Source organism: Physeter macrocephalus, chromosome 16 (genome assembly GCF_002837175.3).
Source record: "Physeter macrocephalus isolate SW-GA chromosome 16, ASM283717v5, whole genome shotgun sequence".
NCBI classification, from domain to species: Eukaryota; Metazoa; Chordata; class Mammalia; order Artiodactyla; family Physeteridae; genus Physeter; species Physeter macrocephalus.
In genome coordinates, this window is record NC_041229.1 from 4,550,898 (window position 1) to 4,573,828 (window position 22,931).

At 45.2% G+C, this 22,931-nt stretch overlaps 1 protein-coding gene across 1 annotated transcript in view; it reads left to right on the forward strand.

The window, feature by feature from the left end:
• PRDM10 (PR/SET domain 10) overlaps positions 1-22,931 on the forward strand; it is a 91,028-nt gene that overhangs the window by 46,399 nt on the left and 21,698 nt on the right. Inside the window, exons 6-13 of the mRNA XM_007121878.4 lie at positions 1,869-2,109; positions 3,877-4,118; positions 5,833-6,036; positions 10,408-10,480; positions 12,516-12,633; positions 14,942-15,071; positions 15,580-15,822; positions 21,108-21,455. Coding sequence (XP_007121940.2) covers positions 1,869-2,109; positions 3,877-4,118; positions 5,833-6,036; positions 10,408-10,480; positions 12,516-12,633; positions 14,942-15,071; positions 15,580-15,822; positions 21,108-21,455 — 1,599 coding nt within the window. The remainder of the gene's footprint in view (positions 1-1,868; positions 2,110-3,876; positions 4,119-5,832; positions 6,037-10,407; positions 10,481-12,515; positions 12,634-14,941; positions 15,072-15,579; positions 15,823-21,107; positions 21,456-22,931) is intronic.

Genomic DNA, 22,931 nt, shown 5'->3' on the forward strand with positions numbered 1-22,931 from the left:
ACCTGGGTCCTTAAAGAACTTACGATAATAATAATAATCTATTATTATTAATATTAAGCACTTACTCAATGCCAGACACTCTACTACTGGCCTCATATACATTGTTCCACTTAATCCTCACAACAACCTATGAGGTATGTATTACCACGCCCATTTTACAGATAAAGAAACACAGGTTCAGAGAAGTGTGTTAACTTGCCAGCATCTTAATCCAAATCTGTCTGACTCCAAAGCCTGTGGTCTGCTTGCGTGAGGTACAGTTAGAGAGGCAAGCCGGGCTCACAGGAAAATGCACGCGAATTGGCAATGGAGACAAAGCTATGAGGAACAGCTAAGGTGTGACATGTCAGAACCAAGATTCTGAAAGATCTTGGCAGACTGAAAGAACAGAAAAGACAATAAAATGAAATTTACTAGAGATACATGGCCATTTAAGTAAAAATCAGCCATGTAAGTCCTGAGCGGGAGAAAAAGGGTTCAGTCGCGCTCTTTGAGCGGACAAGAGGACCCAGTGACCTGCCAGTTCCGAATGGGGCAGCACTAGGACGTGGCGGTCTCCAGTAAACGCTGGTGCAAGCTGACGGGGATCCGCTGAGGGGTGAATGGACACAGCAGGACCGTGGGCAATGGGTCAGTGAATTAGGGGTTTTGGTCTTGAAGTACTGGAGGAGCTGTCTTCATGTAGCACAGAGGGGGCACTTACCTGGTGGAACTCGAGAGGGAAGTCGGGGAGGTCTTGACTCCACGGGAACATCCCTGAGCTGTTCCAGAACCATCCGGGCTGCCTGGTGGGTACTGTGAGGAAACGTGAAGCCCAGGCTGGACGGTGTCGCTGGGTGGGATTCTGTGACTCCAGGGGCTGCAGCAGGTCAGAGCAGAGAGCGGACGCTGTTCCCAGAGAAGGCGGACGAGGAGGACGGGGTTTAGACGGTTGCCAAGGGAAGAGCATTCTAGGCAAGGAAAGACAAAGAAAAAAGGGAGTAGGCAGTTCAAAACGCATGTCTTACTTGTTGAACAGGGGGAGGGCATGGTTTGGGTATGAGTAATGGTGCTAACGGGGCAGGATAAATGTGCTTGCATCAGAGAGGTCTGAGTGGTATATAACCCGAGGCCGCTTATTTAGGAGGTGAGAACTTTTAAGGTACCGTTATTTTCTTCCGGTGTATTTGGTAAAGTTGCATTAATCGAATCCATGACCCAAACCGTGTCTTATCTGCAAAAGACTAATTTCAGTGTGATGAACAAAATAGGCATCTCTTTCCTTGTTACTTACAAACCTCGGCCTCTCTGAAGTGTGTGAAAGGAGAGCTGGTACCCACTGAATTTTACCAACTGCGTCTTGCACCACGTGTTCAATTTTAAAGCCATGTGGTTGAAGGTGGGTCAGATCTTTACCTGCATTATGGTGTGGCCACCTGCAAAGGCAGGAGGGTCCCCACCCCAAACCAAATTGAGGCTGATGATACCACACATGCTCCAGGAGGGTTTGGAAGGGTTTTTTCCTTTCATATTTGAAGTCTCCGGGGAGACAGGGCAGGCCCCTCATGCAGGTTTGGAAAGGCTGAGAGAGCAAGGAAGTGGGACTTGAGGTGAAGGGTGGGGTCAGCACGAGAGTCCCCAGCACACGGTCAGGGGCTTGTGGGATCTGAAACTCTCGCTGGCACCAGCGGAGCCCAGATGTTGGGCAGAAACAGCAAAAAGGAAAACAGATTCCTTATTACAGCCCATAGATGGAAATAAACGTCATTTCTGCAGGGCCTTGAAGGGAGCTGGTGAGAAGAGTATTGCGCCAAAACCTTGTACTCTGCGTGTGTGTCCCAGCTAACCCCAAACAGGCCGCACTAACGTTACGATTCAACGCTGTTCAGGCCTCGTTGCCGGTGCACAACCAGGTGTTACCTTCAATTGAGGGTGTGGATGGCTCGGACCCTTTGGCGACCCTGCAGAACCCCATGGCTAGACTGGAGGCCAAGGAGGAGGAGGAGGAGGAGGAGGAGGAGGAGGAGGAGGAAGACTCAGAGGAGGAGGAGGAGGAGGAAGACGGCGAAGACACAGACCTGGACGACTGGGAGCCTGACCCCCCTCGGCCCTTCGACCCGCACGACTTGTGTAAGTAGAGCTGCCTCTCGGCGGCGTGTGTGGGCGCAGGGCGGGCTGGCCCCTGCCGGGGCCCGTGGTGCAGACGCTGCCCCCGACCTAGGTGTCCCCCTCGCTCCGTCCTCCGGCAGCCTGTGAAGGAGGCCCTGGCTGTCCCTAGAGTTCTGATTGCACCGACGAGTGGACTGAAGCCCAGAGGAGGCCGGGCAGCCTGCTCAGTGCCACAGGGGGCCGGGGCTGGGTCAGGTCCGAGCCTCAGTCTCTGATCCCAGAGCTCCAGCTGCCAGACCGTGATGCTGTCCGGTCCTGGCAGATCCGGCCATTTCCGATTCCACAGGTTCCTTTCCTGCTTTACCTCTCTTCGTACCAACCTTAAAAAATGCCCGTTATAAAAAGACGCCTGTTATGAAAAGACACCCCAGGCGCCAGAGCGCCGCATTTTCTAACTCGACTGGCGCTCTCCACAGTCTTGTGAGGTCGGCAGCTTTCCCAAGGTCGTGCTCAGTTGTTCAAGAGTCAGGGTGCAAACTCGGGTGTCTGCTGGCTGCAGGTGCCCAGGACTACCGCCTGTCCGTCCTGCCTGCTTGGGGGGGGCGGGTCCTGCTTCCACCCACCAAGCCATTGCTGCTGCCCGCCAACTTCGTGCCTAGATGGCAAAGTCCTTATCTCGTCTTGTGAGTTACGAGACTCTGCAGAGCTTTGAGGTCTCACCGTATTTCCCCCGGACCTTCCGTGTAGTGGTGGTAGGCCTGTTTGCATGGGGCCAGTGTTCGTCTCCACGCCCAAAGAAGGGCTTCCTCATTTTGCTTTTCTTTGAATTCATAAGTTTTCAAGGCAACTCCTTAGTCAAATACACACAAGGTCACTTTATCTTATCAGTATTAATATAAGATAGCTCTCCATTATTGGCAAACTGTGGAAATTGAAAATACCCATTTTCTAAGTCAGGTCATCACACAGCCAGAGTTGGGTAAACTATAATTAGTTAATCAGATTTGTTTTGGGTCATGAGTATGCTCTCTGTGTGGCCCAGTCACTTTTTTCTGTTTCGCGGCTGTACCTATCTCATTCTGGCGGTGAGCTGACAGATGGGTGACACTGGGAAAGGGGGTGAACGTGGATGCTTGGCGCCAACCGATCACTCGCAGGATGAGCTGAGAGTACATATCAGGGCTGGGCTAATTGTGTCATCCAGGTGAATGAAGGATGGGATGCTAAATTCATTCATTTCAGCATTATCTTCACACAGTACACGTGGAAATCTCAAACTCAACAGCGCTTTTTCTGTTGATTTAGACATGCCCAGACAATAAGGCTTCTATAACTCCCTTTGAGGAAACTGATTAAACAGTATTGTCAGGTTTTTAAAAAACAACTTTGCTGTGATATAATTTACATGCTATAAAATTCACCTGATTTACACATTATAAAATTCTCATCAGATTTTGTAACATTTGGCCTAATAAGCTCTTCTTTTCTCTTTTCAGACATGTTATAATTGATTTGTGAGTTTAATGCCGCTATTTGAATGAATATCCAATAGAGGAATACATCACGGCCTGCAAATTTATTTCCGGCAGGCCGCAAGCTAATTCTGCCTGATTTTAGAAGAAAAGTACAGGATTTTAGTGGTCTCTGAGGAGTGATGTATTACAATGGAATGGGTATTGCAGTTGTAGGAGTTCATTGAGTTTGGACTGGGAAATTCAGATTTGGGGATTTTTCAGGTTGGAACTTTTTCCCTGAGACTGCCACAGTGAGGATTTCTTTCTCGTGTAGGGTGTGAGGAGTGTAATAACGCACACTCTTCCGTGTGCCCGAAGCATGGCCCCCTGCATCCGATCCCCAACCGGCCGGTGCTGACTCGGGCGCGGGCCAGCCTCCCCCTGGTGCTGTACATCGACAGGTTCCTGGGCGGTGTGTTCTCCAAAAGGCGTATCCCCAAGCGCACCCAGTTCGGCCCCGTGGAGGGGCCACTGGTCAGGGAGTCAGAGCTGAAGGACTGTTACATCCACCTCAAGGTAATTTATGCTACAACATAGTCCAGTCTCGTTCCGATGATTTTTAAGGGGCACGTATTTTCCCACCAAGCCTCTTAATGCAATCTCCTAGCAGTTCGCTGGTGTTTTTCCTTCTATGCTTGACTTGTTTCAAATGGAGACGTTTTCTCTCTCACCAGTGACACAGAGGGTACAGTTTCAGTCCCCAAAGTCTTATGTGAATAATTCTGAGAGGTGTAGTTCTCAGGGGCTGGATTAGTCTGGGAGGGCTGCCAGAATCAAACACGACAGACTGGGGGAGCTTAAAGAACCGATGTTTGTTTTCTCACAGTCCTGGAGGCTGGAAGTCCAAGGCCAAGGTGCAGGCAAGGTTGGCCCCCCGTGAGGCTGCTCTCCTTGGCTTGCAGGTGGCTGCCCTGCGGCTGCCTTTCCGCAGGGCTGTCCCTGTCTGTAAGGTGCCTCTGGAGCTTCTCTGTGTGTCCTGATCTCCCCTTCCTATGAAGACACCAGTCAGATGGGATTGGGACCCACTCTTTCAAAGCCCTGTTTCCGAATGCAGTTACATTCTGAGCTTCTGGGGGGCTAGGGCTTCAACATACGAATTTTGGGGGGATACGAATCATCCCATAAAAGGGACTCGACAGCTTTTTTTTTCAAATTAACTTTGACTGGCACACAGAGAGAATTACGTCGACTCATGTTATCTGTTAAGTGCCCATAATGTTTTTAGGAAAACCTCTTTTCAGTTTTTTTTTTTTTTAATTAATTAATTAATTAATTTTTGGCTGTGTTGGGTCTCCATTTCTGTGCGAGGGCTTTCTCTAGTTGCAGCGAGTGGGGGCCACTCTTCATCGCGGTGCACGGGCCTCTCACTGTCGCGGCCTCTCTTGTTGCAGCAGCACAGGCTCCAGACGCGCAGGCTCAGCAGCTGTGGCTCACGGGCATAAGTTGCTCCGCGGCATGTAGTATCTTCCCAGACCAGGGCTCGAACCTGTATCCTCTGCATTGGCAGGCAGATTCTCAACCACTGCGCCACCAGGGAAGCCCCTCGTTTCAGTTTTTGAAACAGGTCTATCCTGTTGAATCTTTTCTTGAAGAATAGTTCACGGTGTGTTACGGTATATTTACACTGATGTCTGTTCCTCACTTTTGATGCTTTTGCTTCTATCCAACCCCTCTGCTGTCTGCCTCTTGGAGAGCCACTCTGTAGAACCAAGAAAGGCAGTGGGGAGGGAGACTTTTGGTGGTGTGTTTTTGAGAAATCAGCAGCTGTCATGGGGAGATTTTCTTGGTGAGTGCTCAAGGTGTCCTAGAAAGAATATAACTTCGTAAAGAGACATACCTATCACCAGGCTACACGTTATAAATGAAATGCACTTGAATCCCCAAAGGAAGTAACTTGTAACAAACTGGAGAGTATTTTGCTTGCATTTTCTGGCTTATTAGTAGCATTTTTTGATGTGTTAGTTAATGATGAAATATCAACCAAAGCTGTACACTCAGGGTGCTAACTTTTAGATTTTGCTAAGTAATCCTCCTGTAGGTGAGTCTTCAGAAAGTATCTTTTTCCTGTTCCATTCGACAAGACACAATTCCAGTATCTTTCTAGATACAAAGGGGAGAATCAGCATATCTGGTTAATTTCAGGAACAATATCTTGCATATCATTACGTGAGTATCTATCATATTAGAGGTTTTGTGTATGTGTGTCTTTTTACTTTCACTCTGGTTGCAGGTTTCTCTTGATAAAGGTGACAGAAAAGACAGGGATTTGCATGAAGACCTGTGGTTTGAGTTGTCTGACGAGACCCTTTGTAACTGGATGATGTTTGTGCGCCCGGCCCAGAATCACCTGGAGCAGAACCTGGTGGCTTATCAGTATGGCCACCACGTGTACTACACAACAATCAAGAACGTGGAGCCCAAGCAAGAGCTTAAGGTACAGTGCTGGGTCAGTGGCGCCTTTGCTAGGAATTGCAATTGCGTCATGCTTTTCCTACTTTTTTTTTCCCCTTTGCAGAGGGATTCTTTAAAAAATGGTCCTTTTCTTGTAATTCACTTCCTTACTGAGCACTTGCTGTGTACTATACACTTCTAATAATCCCACAAATAAAACAGAATGAAAAGTATATGACTTTTGAGATCTATCAAAGGTATTCATGAAGGTATTAGGCCCAGGGGTGAGGAAGTAGTTGTTTTGGGGGCACAGACAGGTCTGTGTGATTAAAGATGGGCTTACTTCACATCATTTACACATTCTAAGGAAGAGTTAGTTGGGAAACAGGAGATCTTGTAAAATGGAATTCAGATGTATGGGCAAGATTTCTTTATCTGAAGACTCATTTTACCCAAAGAATTCTATGCAGTGACTTCTGATTTTAGGAATATATTTTTGGGGGATAACGCTCTGTAGGAATTTGTCTAAATATTAACTCTTGATGATTAATGAAAATTCCACTATGATTCTAAGGGAAAATCCCCTCCGCCCCCCCCACCCCCCATTTTTAAAGCTATGTTAGGAACACGGTAAAAAGAGGGGGTCAAGATATTAAAGTTGTAAATGAAAAATATGTTAGAAATGATTGCTTTGGTTCATGAACACTGAATAGCTCTGTGCCTCAGTGTGGTAAAGTGAGAAATAGATACTTCTTTGCGGGGGACAAAGACCTAGACTTTGTTTAAAAGCTGTACAAACCCTGCGTCTTTGAAACTGTCAAGTAGATAGTCCATAACCTCCAAAGAAAATGTGTAGAAGGAGATTCACATCTCATACCTGTATTCCAATAAATTCCTGATACTGAATGAATACTTTTTAACTGTGGAGGGGAGATTATTTTCTCTTTTAATGCAGTAGAAGGCAGACAGATACAATTAAATAAGAATATAATAGTTCAATATAATGAACAACCAAAACAACAGATAAAAAGAAAGCAACAGAATGGGGGAAATATTTGTAATACATGTTACAAGGTTTGCGTATACAAACTGAGAGAAAGTTGTGTGCCTCTAACCTCACTACATCCAGATGGACAATAAATAAGTATCGGGAATAGACTTTATTTGGGGGAGGACTCAAATAGTAAAGAAATGTTAAAAAATTTTTTTAAATGTTGATAATTTAAAAACCCTTAAAGCAACTATGAGTTAATATTTTTGTTAATTTAAACTAGCAAAAATAAACAGATATAATACAAGGAATGTGAGGGTTTAAAAAATAGGGATGTTTGTTTCAGAACTGCAGTATTTTATAGAATATTTCTGACAGTAGGCAGCAAAAATGTTCTTGGCTGAGTAAACCCAATCCTTGAAAATAAGTCTGAGGAAATAATTATAAGCAAAGATAGAGCTAGATACATTAGAATTTTGTAATTTTTTTACTGACTCAGACATTAAGATGCACCATTATTTTACACACCATTAAGAAAAATAATACACTGCCAGCTGAGCTATGTTACAGTGCTTATTTTAATCAACAGAAATAGTTATTTTATATTTATTGCAGGAGCTATTTTGGACTTATTTAGACGTAATTTTGAAATCACATCACACTTATGCATATTTAAAAAGGCACACTGTAAGCAAAATAAATTGGTAAAGGTACAAACTGCCTTCTGTGCAGTCTTTTTTTTTCTTTAACTGGATCATTGTTTTACTTTATCATGGATGTTTGTGCTTTTGTATATCTGTCCTCTTCTGTGCCATCAAGGTGTTGATGATGATGCAGTGTTTTTAGAATAAGTGCTCTGCTGTTACCTCTGGGATATTTTTCCAAGCCACTGATAGCTTTTCTGTAAGTTTTGATGCTGTGCTTTCCTATTGACTGAACCCATCTGTGTCTTTTTCCTCAATTGAAACACATGTCCTTGGAAGTTGAGAGTGTTTTGATCAAGTCAGTGGGAAGTTTCTGATCACTCGATGTTTGATACCTTAATGAGAGTTCCTCCGGTATGATCACACCAGCCTTGCATTGCTTTGAAATTTCTTTCGTTTATTCTGAGGGAGATGGCAATTTTGTCTGGCCTTCATTTGCATTGCTTGGCAAGTGTAGCACCGCACGGAGTGCCAGTGGGACACATACCGGAATGAGGCGAGAATAGAAAGATCTCGGCCAGGTTTGTGCAGGAGCAAATGCAGGTGGTCACGGCTACGTCAGGGCAGTGACCACAGAATGCCATGGCTTGGGAGGCACACTCTGATTTCTGAATCAGAGAATATGAGAAACATACCTCTTGGAATCGATGAACAAGGTAGAATTTATAACAGCAGAATGATAAACTACCTAAAAGTCCAACCACAGGGTCATGGTCAAGTAAAGTATAGAATACAGACTCTGTAGAATATTATTCCACAGCTGAAAATGAAGTCTCTCAGTGTGATTATTTCCATATGGTTAAAATAATGTTCCACAACAATTGTATATGATGAATTCATTTAGTGACCGACACATGGAGCTTGTACTACGCTCCAGACACTAGGAGAAGACAGACTGGTGCCCTGCGTTCAAGGAACTTGTCCTCTAGAGGGGAGGCGGGCAGAAAGGTGTAAATAAGCAAATAATATCAAATAGTGGGAAGTGCTGTGAAGGACACAAAAGGTGTGAAAGGAGCAGATAACAGGAAAGGCCCCAATTTAGGTGTGACGGGAGAGGGCAGGCCTTGCTGAGGAGGTGACAGTGAAGAACCCAACATTCCTGGTGGTGGAACAGCAAGGCAAGAACTCTACATGTTGGAGGAACTGAAGGTGGGTGAAGGAGAGTGGTGGGAGCCCTTTGCAGACCAGCGTCAAGCACTTGAGGTTTACTGAGAACCAAGCAGCTGTTGCAGGCCATTAAGCACGGGAGTGAGTGATGAAATCAGGCTGTGTTTCCAGAAGACCGCGCTGGCTCCTGTGTGGGGACTGGAATGCAGGGAGCAAGAGTGGAAAAGCAGAGGCTCGTTAGAAAACCAGGCAAGAGCTCATCTTGGTGTGCGTCTAGGTGGGCGGAGCAGACGGAGGACGTCTGAGCCACCGAGATTTCTCACTGAGGCATTACAGAAGAAAACAGAAATATGGCGGTACAGGGGCTAAGGCTCCGCGCTCCCAAATGCAGGGGGCCTGGGTTCGATCCCTGGTCAGGGAACTAGATCCCACATGCCACAACTAAGAGTTCGCATGCCACAACTAAAGATCCCGCCTGCTGCAACTAAGACCCAGTGCAGCCAAATAAATAAATATATTTTTAAAAGGGTTAGCTTTAAAAAAAAAAAAAAAAAAGGGTTAGCTTTTAGATTCCAAGTCTGAGCAGCTGTGTGGAAGGTGGGGTATTTATTGAGATGGGAAAGGTAGGCAGGGGTGGGGGGTGAGGAGGGGAGCATCTGGAAGTCAGTTCCGCACAAGCGCCATCAGGCAGGTAGTAGAATGTAGGTAGAGGGCAGGAGGGGAGGGTCTGGGGTAGAGGCAGTGACTTGGGAGTTATTAGCACAGAGTTGGCTGCAATGGATGCGATCACCTCAGGAAGAAATAAGAAGGCCCTGGACTTGGACTGCACTTCGAGGAACAGCACTGTTCAGGGGTGCGGGAGGGGAAGGAGAGCCAGACAGGGAGACTGAGCGGAAGCGGCCCGCGGGGTAGGACGGAGGAAGAGGCTCAGGAAGGCGGGGCAGCTCTGGTGACCCAGCAGTGTCTGGGTGGAGCCACCATGATCACAGCTGTGGAGAAACCTGTGTTTCCAGATAAAAGAATTGGAAGAGGCTCTGCTTCATGCAGATCAAGAGACTATTGATGTTATCTCTTGTGAAGTTGTTCTAATAACAAAACACGTGCCGCGGAGCGGCTGGGCCCGTGAGCCGTGGCCGCTGGGCCTGCGCGTCCGGAGCCTGCGCTCCGCAACGGGAGAGGCCACGGCGGTGAGAGGCCCGCGGACCGCAAAACAAAACAAAAAAAGAAAACCGGTTTTTTATCTTTTACATTTTATTTATTGAATTTTTTGGCCTTACCGTGCGGCACGTGGGATCTCAGTGCCCCGACCAGGGATCGAACCCGTGCCCCCTGCAGTGGAGGCGCGGAGTCCTAACCACCGGACCGCCAGGGAAGTCCCACAGTTTTTTACAAAGGAAAAAGAAAACACACAGCGTGTCTTGGCAGACGAACTTCCTGACTGACCGTCTGCGCTGACGGGGTCACCTCGCAGTTTGGCTTCTTTTGTCTGTTTGTTTTCCGTGGGCTGTAGAAAAGCCTGAACTCCTTCCCCATGAGCAGGAGCAGGGATTGAAGCCCGTGAAGCACATCCGGTGATGCCCTTAGTCCTTGACGATGTGCTTGGCTCTTGCAGGTGTGGTATGCTGCTTCCTATGCCGAGTTTGTGAACCGGAAGATTCATGACATTTCCGAGGAAGAAAGGAAAGGTGCTTGGACTTTTTCATTCTTTTGTATTTCATATATTGCTTCTAAATTGTATATATTACCTACATCTTTATGCAATGTCTAATTTTTCTATCTCTCTGTATTGAAGATATTCTAATAGGTTCTTTAGAGCTGCACATCCCTGTCTAATTCTAGGGTCAAATGACAATGACATATTTACCTTTCTTTCATGGGTGCTGGAAAATAGTATTTAATATAACGAAAACCTCCAAATACTAAATTAGGACCTAGATCAGAGGACGATCCCTATCGAGATGTAATCATCTCTGAACACGCACGGCAAGGTAGGCATTGACTTTGTTTTCAAAGTAAATGTCACTGAAGTACAACCTACATACAGAAAGTGCGCGAATCCTAAGTAATGGCCCAGTGAATTTTCACAACATGAGGACACCTGGGCAACATGCACCCAGATCAAGACACAGAGCGTGGCCATGGCCCCAGGACTCCCCTGAGCCTTGTAATTCCTCCTCACTCCCAAGTGTAACTAATCTCCCGACTTCAACACCACAGATATGATGATGTGCTTGTTACCGAACTTGTTATCAATGGAATTATGGGATATGTACAGTTCTGGTGTCTGGGAATCTTTTGTTTGTGAGATTCTTCCACACTGTTGTGTATTATTGTAATTTGTTTATTCTCATTGCCATTTGGTTTTCTATTGTGCGAATGTACCACAAGTCATTGATCTATTTCTACCATAGAAATGTGGGCTGCACAATGCAATCCTGACACTGACTAGCTGGAGGTAGGTCACATTCTGCAGGTCAAGGGCAGAGTCCTCCACAAGACTCTCCCGACTTCAGACAGCAGCCTCAAGCCCTGGGGGTCCCACGCCCCCTGCACTTCTGACCAGCTACCTACAATTTAGGGAGTTCCTGCTAACCCCCTTATGTCTGATAATTCTCTAGAACGATTCATGGGACTCAGAAAAGTGCTGTACTTATGAGTACCATTGTATTATAAAGGACGCACGTCGGGACCACCCAAATGAAGAGACACTTAGGGCAAAGTGTGGGAGGATCCCAAATGTGAAGCTCCCATGTCCTTAGGCCGTGTCACGACCCTGGAGCACTGATGTATGATTACCAGCCTAGAAGGCTCACCTGAGCTTCTGTGTCCAGAGTTTTTATCAAGGCATCATCACATAGGTGTGATTGATTGGCTCCTTGGCCTGTGATTAAACTTGCTCTCCAGCCCCTGCTCCCCTCCCTGGCTGATACCACCTGGCTCAAAGCCCCAACCCTGTAATCAGATGGTTGGTCTTCCTGACACAGCCAGCCCCATCCTGAGCCATCTCATTAGCATAAACTCAGGTATGGTCCCAGATCACCAGGAATAACAAAGATGTGCTTCTTACTCGGAGATTCCAAAGATTTAGAGGCTATTTCCCAGGGACCGGGGACAAATGCCAGCAAAATTCTTTATTATACAGCAGGGTCGTTTCCAGTTTCTGGCTAATATGAGGGTGCCGCTGTACACATTCTTGCATGTCTTTTAGTGAACATATGTGCATATTTCTGTTGCATGCACAGCTAGGAGTGGATTGCTGGGTCATAGGGTATACACATAATCAGCTTTAATGGGTACTTCTGAACATTTTGCTAAAGAGATTACATTGGGCCTTGATTTTCAAGTTATTTGTGGTACAATATACCATCTGATTATGAAACTTGGATCTGAATCACTGGGTTATCTGCATACAGATTTCCATTGTAGCCCTCCTTGTCTTTCCAGCGTGGTAAGGTCGTGTGTGTGTGTATTGCGGGGTGGGAGAGGGTAGCACGAGGGTATTTGTTCCTTTGATGTCTTATGCAAATATATCAGAAAACAAGATCCTAAAAATCAGTCTCTGTCAAACTTTAGCCTTTGATTTTATAACGGAACGGCAGACATTGCGTATTTACGAACACTGGGCTACGCTGAGGTGGGAATGGTGTGGGTACTGGGCATCTGAGTTTTATTGGTGCCGGTTGATCACCAGCCTCCGTGGTTTCTCTCCCACGACTGCAGTTCTTCGAGAGCAAGAGAAGAATTGGCCCTGCTACGAATGTAACCGCCGATTTATAAGCTCAGAGCAGCTGCAACAGCACCTCAATTCGCATGATGAGAAACTGGATGTGTTTAGCAGGTATAATAATAAGGGGGAAGATTTCAGAAACTTAGTTTTAAAGATCCAGGGTCGTTTCTATATCATCTGTGAACGTATGAGTCTGTGTGTGTGCGCGCGCACGCGCGCCTGTGGGTAGACAGGTAACCAGGTAGGCTGCTGAAGGACATTTCTTATCCGTCATTTCCTTTTTTCCCCTGGTCCTCATTACTACTTGTGTCTTTTCCAGCATAACCAATACCCAGCAATAGGACATCTTTTCACCTTAGTAAAATCTCCCCTAACTAGAGATTCTGAAATAGGAATTCTTCTGATTCTCAAACTCTTTTCAGTAGTAGGATTCCTTCATCAGACTAAGTCCTATGTTTAATTCCCACTATATAAAGAAGGTGGGTGAAGGAGAATTCCACAGGATGGGGTAAGCAGCAGCTGAATCACATAGGCCTGATGGGTAGTGGTGGGAAATTCGAATTTAATTCTATGTGTGATAAGAAGTCTTTAGAGTCTGCTGATCAGGGGATATTGTGATGTCAGTTACATTTCTAAACATCACTGTGGATAAAAATAAAAACATCACCTTAGCTTGTACTGCAGTAAGAGTGAAGACAGGGAGTCTAGTTAGAAGTTATTTCAACAGTTCCGATGAAAAATGAGAGTGGTTCCGGGCAGAGTAGTCCCAGCGGGACAGATGTAGGGTTGCCAGCTTTGATGGGATTTGAAAAGAGAGGAGATGGTGTGAAATGGCATTTAGGGAAGTGGGAGAGTAAATATTCCAGGGAAGTCCGGTGTGATTGCCTGCAACGTGAGCGAGGGCTCATGTGAGTCACGGCTGTGTCGTCACCAAGCGTCTTTCACTGCGAGGGTGCCGGTGCAGAGCCGGCAGGAAGTCGGTTTCACCAAGCGCGTGCAACGCAGCAAGAGTGATGAAGCAGCAGTGGGGAGAGAAGAGCATGTACAAGGCAGTGACTCCAGTGACGGACCTTGGAGCTTATGAGTGGAAGAACGGAGAGAAAACATGAAGAGGACGCAGGACTGCAGACAGGGGACAGGACTGGACTGGAGCTGGTGGTGAGGCGGAAGGATCGTTGAGTCCAGGTGCCTGAGGGCGTGAGCTGGCAAGTTAGGACACGGTGTAGGAGCGGGCGAGGCATGGCATCAGGGCAGGGGATTCCGCACCTACCAAGGACGACAAGGCAGAGGGTGTGCCCCCGGGAGCAAACGTCTGGGGTGCATGGAGGACACAGCAGGAGTTCCATCGCTCCCTCCGGTGTATCCCGAAAACTCCGACCATGGCTCTGTTACAGCACTTTCTATGTTCTGTTGTGAGGTTTGGTTTATATGCCTGCTGCCTCTACTGGACATCTGAGGGTAAAAACTGTTGCATGTGACTCACCGTCTTTAGTGCCAAGCTCCATGCATGACACATTGTAGATAAAAATGTTTGTTAGCCAGCTGTTAAAAGAAATTTGAGACAATTAGGCAAATTTGAACTTTGGCTAGATTTAATAAATATTGAGCAACTATCACTTATTTTTTAGGTGCGATAAAGTTGTTGTGGAGATATGTGTATTATATATACATATATATGTCCTTATGTTTTAGAGATACATATTGAAATATTTACAGATGAAATGATGTCTGGGGTTTATTTCAAAATAGCCTAATGGGTACGTGTGTGGGAGAAGTGGTGAGGAAATAGATGGGATAAAACTGGCCATGAGTTGATAAGTATTGAAATGAGGTAGCGGGTACACTGGGCTCCTTGTATTCTCCACATTTGCCGAGGTTCAGAACTTCCCATAATAAAGAATCTTTTAATGTGGTGTTTACTGGATGTGCTATGGAACCGGTGAATTAGAAATTTGTTCTGACCTTCCAGAAGATTATAGTAAAACAAGGGCGTTCCTTTGACTCTATAGCCACATTCCATGGAAGGAACATGAGGTGAGCAAGGGGGAGACTGGAATCTTGTATCCAGGACCCACACTAGGCGTGTTCTGTCCTGTCTGCGTTGCTCACAGAGTCGCAGAGATGTGTGCGAGCTTCCAGAATTTTTGGTAGCAAAATGGTGTCAGTGCTTTAACTTTTTAAAGCTCCTTTTATTCTGAATAATTTAAGACGTCTCTTTGAGCTATATAGATGGCAAAGATGAGAAATTTGGAAAGCGTGTATGAGCAAAGTGATTGTTTCCATTAGAAAAAAAGAATCAGGAAAAGAAATAAAGTGAGAGGAAATCAAGATTTGGGGTGAATCCGGATCATTCAGGGAAATATTTGTTGTGCAGTACTGTGTAACCATGTCTATCTATAACCCAATGTCTTGTCCCCAGAACAAGAGGCAGAGGAAGGGGGCGAGGCAAGAGGCGGTTTGGCCCAGGTCGACGGCCGGGACGCCCTCCCAAATTTATCCGCTTGGAAATAACCAGTGAAAATGGGGAAAAGTGTGATGATGGGACACAGGTATGGGGGATGGGAAAGCAAGAGCTCTTCTTGGATGCTTGATTAGAGAACTTACGAGAACCATTACTGGACTCAAATACAAACGCCTTTCAGAGGGTGATAGTCCTGCCTGTCAGTGCTGTGCTGCCTGTTAATTAAAGTCTGACTAGAGAAAGAGTAAAAAGAACGTTTTTTCAAACGTTACTTACAACATAAACCCAACTCTGCTGCCCTAAAGGTTTGAAATTGTCCAGAGACATTACTGGGGGACTCTGTTTAATTAGTTTAAACAATTAAAATGATGATATTCCAGAAGAGTCCTGTCATAGTCTTTTCCTCACAGAATGATCTGGAATGTCTCATGGTTTTTACATCCTGTGGATGGGGACCTAACTAATTTTCTCAGAAGGAAAATATTCTTTTCTGAGCATAACGACGCTAGTCATTTAAAAAATAAAGCAGCAATTCTAAATCCTAGCACTAATGTCTATCTAGGTAGGGAAATAATTGCTGGTTATTGCAATTTCAGGACTTGCTGCATTTTCCCACCAAGGAGCAGTTCGATGAGGCTGAACCTGCAGCTCTGAATGGGCTGGACCAACCAGAGCAGCCCGCGCCCCCAGTCCCTCAGCTGCCACCGGAAGCCCAGTCTTCTCTGGAGCACGAGACGGAAACGCACGAGCTGCACCTGCAGCCCCAGCACGAGGAGAGCGTGCTGCCCGCGCAGAGCACCCTGACGGCCGACGACATGCGCAGGGCCAAGCGCATCCGGGTAAGCGGGTTGCCCGCCCCACCCTCTCCCAGCCCTGCGCCCCGCGGGCGCTGACCTCTGTCCAGGCGGCCAGCTGCGTAGGTGCCCCGCCGTTCACCACCACTTCAAAGGCTTGCTTGCATCTAGCCTATCACAGGCTCAAGCTCCTTGTTTTGGAAGGAAGTATGAGCTGTTTCTCCGGGTCTCTGGGTCCCGTGGCAAGGCTGGCACGGCCGGTCCGAGATGCCATCAATTTAGCGGTGACTCAGAAGCCTGGCTCTTGGCAGCATCCGGACTAGAGTAGTTAAGAGTAGGATAACTCTCTGGATCCCTAAACTCACAGACCGGAAATGGAGAGATAAGTACACTGAGCTGTAATAGTTACTTACACTGAAGCCTGGCTAATCTGTGCCTAATCATAGCTCTCAGGTCAGTTTGGGGTTTTGAATTTGTTTATCAACGGTTTCCAAGGGGAGACTGGCAAATGCCAGGACGCATCAGCGCACAGGGACCTGAGTTCAAGTTGATCTGGCAGGTGCAGCCCTCACACGGGGACAGCTCGGAGCTAAGCTCGGGGGTAGGTCACGTGACTGGTGACCTGACTTCAGGCCATGCGGCTGCAGGGCCTCCGTGGCTGCCTGGCCGGGTGTGTTTTGTCCCTGTTTCACAGACAGCGTTGAGTGTGCGTTAGGACCTGCAGGGGATGCATGTGGAGAGCGACGTGGTTTTGTGAGATCAGTGTCTGTGCGGACAATTGACATCCAGAAAAGAATGACTTAAACCCGTGTTTGTGGTAGCAGGACGTTTAAAGACTTCTTAATCCTTTATGTGGATGAAAGAGACTTTTTGTATAACTTCCCAGGCTTTACAGTTTCTAGGTGGACGATCACTTTAGCTTATGTTTCTTTTGGTCTTATTTGCCTATAGGCTAGAAGGGACCTTGAACAATTGTCTAGTCCGTGCCTTCATTTACAAATACATTCGCGTCCGGAGCCTGTGCTCCGCAACGGGAGAGGCCACGACAGTGAGAGGCCCGCGTACCGAAAAAAAAAAAAAAAAAAAAACATTAAAATGTTTGTTCCGTATGACAGCGTGGAAGAACTCTGAGCACTCAGGCTAAATAGACTTTAGACGGGTCCTGAAATGGAAACTTATGGCTCCATGTATATTATTTCAAAAGGATATGTAAACCTACGTAAATATAGACCAGAAAGGCAAAAGGCTATGCGTACCTTCCATCCGTCATGCCACATGATTCCCAATCTGCATTTCACTCTTTCTTGGGCAATTACTATCTTTTCTGCTTTGGCCATTCTGATTTTTCACTAGGTCCATAGAAATGCTTTCTAGATTTAATTTTTTGAAGGAAAAAACTAAAGCCCACATGTTTCGTGAGGTGTGGATGCGTAAGCATAGTGTAGCCGTGATCGTACTTGTGTTCTGGAATGAACTGGGTTACTGGTTTTGGAACAAGTTTCCTTGTGTCAAAGCAAAAGCCATGTGTATGTGGCTTTTGGAGGTCAGTCTTAGGTGAGCGATTTTTTTTTTTTTTCCTCTCACACATTCTAAAAAGCAGGGGCTATGTATTTTTTCATCTTTTCTATCCAGATTGGTAATGACCAACTGAAGGGAAGCCTTCCAACCCCATTGGTAATGTAACTATTTTTCTCTCCTCTAATGCTGCCTGCTCAGTTGGAGCTGCAGGTACGTTTGTTTCCTGTGTTTCACTCACATAACAGAATGTTATTTAAGTGTTTGCCTGACCTGCTGTTCTTTGCTACCTGTACTTACTAAATGCTGGTGGAAACGGACAGTTTGGTTGCTACAGTCAATGCAAATTAGTTAATGAATAATGGTAATTTATTTTCAAATAGTAAGTGAGTGGGCTGCGGTTTGCTCATACACAAAATGAAGGGTAGGACTAAGTGATCTCCAAGGTCCCTTCCAGCTCTGAAACAACTGAATGACTTCTGCAGTGGCGCCAAGTTCTGACTGTATGTTCAGCACTGCCTAGGTACACAGTGGAATTTTCACTGGTGTCCTGTCCTCTGGGATCTTCCAGTCTAATTAGGGAGGCAATGCTAATGTAAGGTGGGTCACAGTTCAGTGCTACACGTAAAGGTAGAGCCTGTAATTGCTATCAGAAGTTGGAAGAGTGAAAGGCCAAAGAAAGCTGGAGTTGGGGAATAATTCGTAGATGAAGTGAGAGTTAAACTGGTCCTTGAAAGAGAGACAGGAAGAAGGGAGATGGTTTCAGAGGACGGCAGCCATAGCATCAAAGGCCGACACCCAGGAATTGTTTGGTGTGGTTGCTGGCTGGAGGGTAGTGGAGAGTAGCCTATACCGGGCAAGGCTAGCCCATTAGAGGTTTTGAAAACTGGGCAGAAAACAGGCCAGAGAAAAGTTGTTTAAAAAAAAAAAAAAGCCAACAAACGTGATTGATTTCCTTTTAGTGTTAGGATCAATAATATGAAAATTAGTCAATTTAGGTTCCTTTAGCTATTAACATCAGACTTTAGAAACGTTTTATGGTTTTGTCTGCAAAGACTCTGTTGACTCAGAATTCATCTCAGTGTGAGTCGAATCCCTCGTCACAGGTTTTAGCAACTATACCATTTTGTCACCTTTCGAGGAGCTTATGTTCCATCCAGTACAGAGTGGTTGGCCAACGGCAACTCTGAGGCCCATCTGTGCTGCTTCCACCCTTTCTCATGATTGCTTCTAGAAAAGGTGTACCAGTTGCAGCTCTGAACTGCAGAAGATACCGTAGAGTTGAAATGGCCTGCAAGTGGGTTGGGGGGTGGACAGTTTCAGCACTTCCACTACCTTGTAATGAGAGGGTTACATTAGGATCATTCGATCAGAGAAACAATCTAGTTCTTGAGTACTTAGTTCAGTGCTCCATGGAAATCAAAAAGACAGTAAGAACAAGGTTTGTCGATAGAGCTAAGAAAGTGGAGCCCGGGCGGCTGCTGGGTTTAGATCAAGGGTCTGAGGACACTCACGCTAAACAGAGATGACAGGAGACTTATTAGCCTAACGGACCGAAACAAAACCACCATCCAGATTTGGTGCCCAAGGGGAAGTGGAATCTCCGTGGGACCAAGATCAGTTGTTGTGCGCTATGCCTGCCCTTGGAAACTTCACTGAACTTGGGTAAAGGAAATGATGCTTACATTCCCCGAGCACTCTAAATCTTGAGTCTCTGAACCTCAGGAAAGCATCTGTTCTTTTGCAATATTTCCGTAAAGCTTGGAAAGTAGTCAGAATCGTGAGAGCTTTTATGTAAGATAAGTATCTGTCCAGATAGGGTAGAAAGATTAGGTGACCGCTAAACCGTGTAATGAAGTGAAAGAAAGCTCTGTGGCTGATCTGAAAAAGGTCTGTTGTTTACGATCTCTTCAGGTGGTACAGAAAAGATCTTGAAATAATTCTTTTTGATTTTCATATGAAATACATTTCATTAATTTGCAAACTTTTATTGACACTTCCTATGAGCTCAGCTATTTTTTAAGAGACCTAGATACAAAGGAGAATAAAATATGATGCACCCCCCAGTCAACCTGGGAAGATGATGGAATTGCGAAATATTTACTCAAGATAAATGAGTAGGTGAAATATCTCTCCCAACCCTGTTTAGAGAAGCCCTGAGAAAGATGTTCTCTGCTATATAGGAACTATGTTCAGAATTTTCACTAAGTCAACAATAATTATTTTGCTTTTTCCCTAAATGATTATTTCACATTAAAGTTACTTCAGAAGTTGCTGCTTGTGAATAATTTGAAATTAAGGGTTTAAGCATTGTTCATTGTACTTTTTTCGTTGCACAAATAACGCATTAAGACCTCCATTAATTCTTTAATTACTAGTCTCTTATAGTTACATAAGCATACCCATTCACAGTATATTTTTTTGAGGGATTTTTCCCCCCCCCATCTCATAGCTATCTAGATCTTTCCCCCTGGTGTTTTGAGGAACTTATGAATGAGTCTTCATTATAGTAGAACTAAAATATTGATTCTGTATTCTCTGTGTGAAAGATGATTCTGTTGGTTTGCTCTCAGTAGAACATGAGTTGTTTTCTCAGCGGTGGTGATGAATTTGCACTAAGTAACCATCTTCCCTCACTGGGATTCCCTATAACAATTGCATGAATTTACAAGATGGCTAATCAGCATTAGAAGTGCAATCTGTGACTGAAAAGCAAAAAAGAGCGAAATTGACTGGTCTAGACAGGGAACAAAGCAATAAGCTTAACCCAATTAGCAAGGCATTCTAACCAATGGAACTAACCTGCTACACTGAGAAGCTGTCCTCTGCATTTCCTGAGTAGGAAGTGATTAAGGCACATAATTCCATTTAGAACTGTGTGCTTACATATCTTGTCTCAGCTGCAAACACGTTCATGTAAATCTGTATCTTCGTTCTCTTTCAGTTCTTTTTCATAAATTGAGATATAATTCACTTACCATAAAATTCACTTTTTTTGTAGTGGTTTTTAGAATAGTCCCAAAGTTGCACAACCATCAGTTCTTTTTATTATCTTTATTTTTGCTAAGCATTTTTTTCTTTTTTTTTTTTTTCTCTGATGTGGGCCTCTCACCGCTGTGGCCTCTCCCGTTGTGGAGCGCAGGCTCCGGACGCGCAGGCTCAGCGGCCGTGGCTCACGGGCCCAGCCGCTCCGCGGCACGCGGGATCCCCCCGGACCGGGGCACGAACCCGTGTCCCCTGCATCGGCAGGCGGGCTCTCAACCACTGCGCCACCAGGGGAGCCCTTTGCTAAGCATTTTAATCAAGCTTCAAGCTCTTTTTCTCAAGCACTTCAACAAGTAACATTTGGCTGCCTCACTCCAACCTCATCGTGCAGGTGTGACTCAACCCAAGTCATTTCTTCGAAATCTTCAATTTTTATTCTACTTGACTCTGGGGTTTGTTTTACTCTATTGGCTTGGCCAAAAAGTTTATTCGGGTTTTTCCCGTAACATCTTATGGAAAAACCCGAACGAACTTTTTGGCCAACCCAATATAAGTCCTCTATTTTTTGAACGTTACTTAGATCCTTTCAAAAGAAAACACACACACATAGAGATAAAACAGCACACAAAAGTTTGTCTTTTCAAGATGAACTTCTCTGGGGATGGCTTCATTTTTAATGTCTTTACCAGAAAAATCTTTCAACTGTGTGTCCTAGAGTTTCATTTCTGTGGAAAGTCTGTGATTGCAGAGATTGTCCTCCTTCCCTATAAATGTGTGAGCTGCTTACACACTTAACTCACTAACTAATCTCATTTGCGTGTGTCTTTCAGAATGCAGCTCTTCAGCATCTGTTTATTCGGAAGTCTTTCCGGCCTTTTAAATGTCTGCAGTGTGGGAAGGCCTTCCGTGAAAAGGACAAACTGGACCAACACTTGCGCTTCCATGGGCGGGAGGGGAGCTGCCCATTGACCTGTGACCTCTGTAACAAGGGCTTCATCAGCAGTGCGTCCTTGGAGAGCCACATGAAGCTCCACTCAGACCAGAAGACTTACTCTTGCATTTTTTGCCCAGAATCCTTTGACCGCCTTGATTTGTTGAAAGATCACGTGGCCATTCATATCAGTGATGGCTACTTCACCTGCCCAACTTGTAAGAAACGGTTCCCAGATTTTATCCAGGTGAGTGTCTGCTACTGCGATGCCTGAACACTTCCTCTTTTAGGTAAAAGAAACTTTGAGTTTTGGAAGATTGAGACAGCCTGTCATCTTCATTTCCATTCCTTCTTTGCAGCATCTTCTTAGTTGAGCATGATATTTCTTTAGTCAACCTACTTTTGATAAGCAAAAGATTACTATGACCCTTAATTGTCCAAATAAGACATTGGCATTTAAACATTTAAGTTGTATTACAAGTAATAAACACCCAGATCTGGTTATAATCTTTAAAAAGTCTTTCTTAATCCTTGCCAATACCCACTACTCATATGGCGCTTGTGGAAGACATACTCCCATTTCCTGGCCTGGAAACATTTTCTCCCCATCACTTTGGTTTCCTTTCTTGTGCTACTAAGGTGATGCATTGTGGAAGGAAACAAAGAGAAAGCTGGTATATAACATACTGTTTTTTAAAAACTTTTTATTATATATTGGAGTATAGTTGGTTAACAATGTTGTGTTAGTTTCAGGTGTACAGCAAAGTGACTCAGTTTTATATATATACATGTATCTATTCTTCTTCAAATTCTTTTCCCATTTAGGTTGTTACATAATATTGAGCAGAGTTCCCTGTGCTATACAGTAGGTCCTTGTTGGTTATCCATTTTATTTTATTTATTTATTATTATTTATTTATTTATTTTATTTTTGGCTGCGTTGGGTCTTCGTTGCTGCACGCAGGCTTTCTGTAGTTGCAGCAAGCGGGGGCTATTCTTCGTTGCAGTGTGTGGGCTTCTCATGGTGTTGGCTTCTCTTGTTGCGGAGCAAGGGCTCTAGGCACGTGGGCTCAGTAGTTGTGGCACGCAGGCTCAGTAGTTGTGGCTCTCGGGCTGTAGAGCGCAGGCCTCAGTAGTTGTGGTGCACGGGGTTAGTTGCTCCCTGGCATGTGGGATCTTCCCGGACCAGGGATCAAACCCATGTACCCAGCATTGGCAGGTGGATTCTTAACCACTGGGCCACCAGGGAAGCCCAGGTTATCCATTTTAAATATAGCAGCGTGTACATGTCAATCCCAAACTCCCAATCTATCCCTCCCCCCAGTAACCATAAGTTTGTTCTCTAAGTCTGTGAGTCTGTTTCTGTTTTGTAAATAAGTTCATTTGTATCTTTTTTTTTTAAGATTCTGCATATAATTGATTTCTCTTTCTCTGTCTGACTTACTTCACTCAGTATGACAACCTCTAGATCCATCCATGTTGCTGTAAATGGTGTTATTTCATTCTTTTTAATGGCTGAGTAATATTCTATTGTATATATGTACCACACCTCCTTTATCCATTCCTCTGTCAATAGACATTTAGGTTGCTTCCATGTTTTGGCTATAATATACTTCTTTTTTTTTTTTTTTTTTTTTTTTTTGTGGTATGCGGGCCTCCCTCTGCTGTGGCCTCTCCCGTTGCGGGGCACAGGCTCCGGACGCGCAGGCTCAGCGGCCAAGGC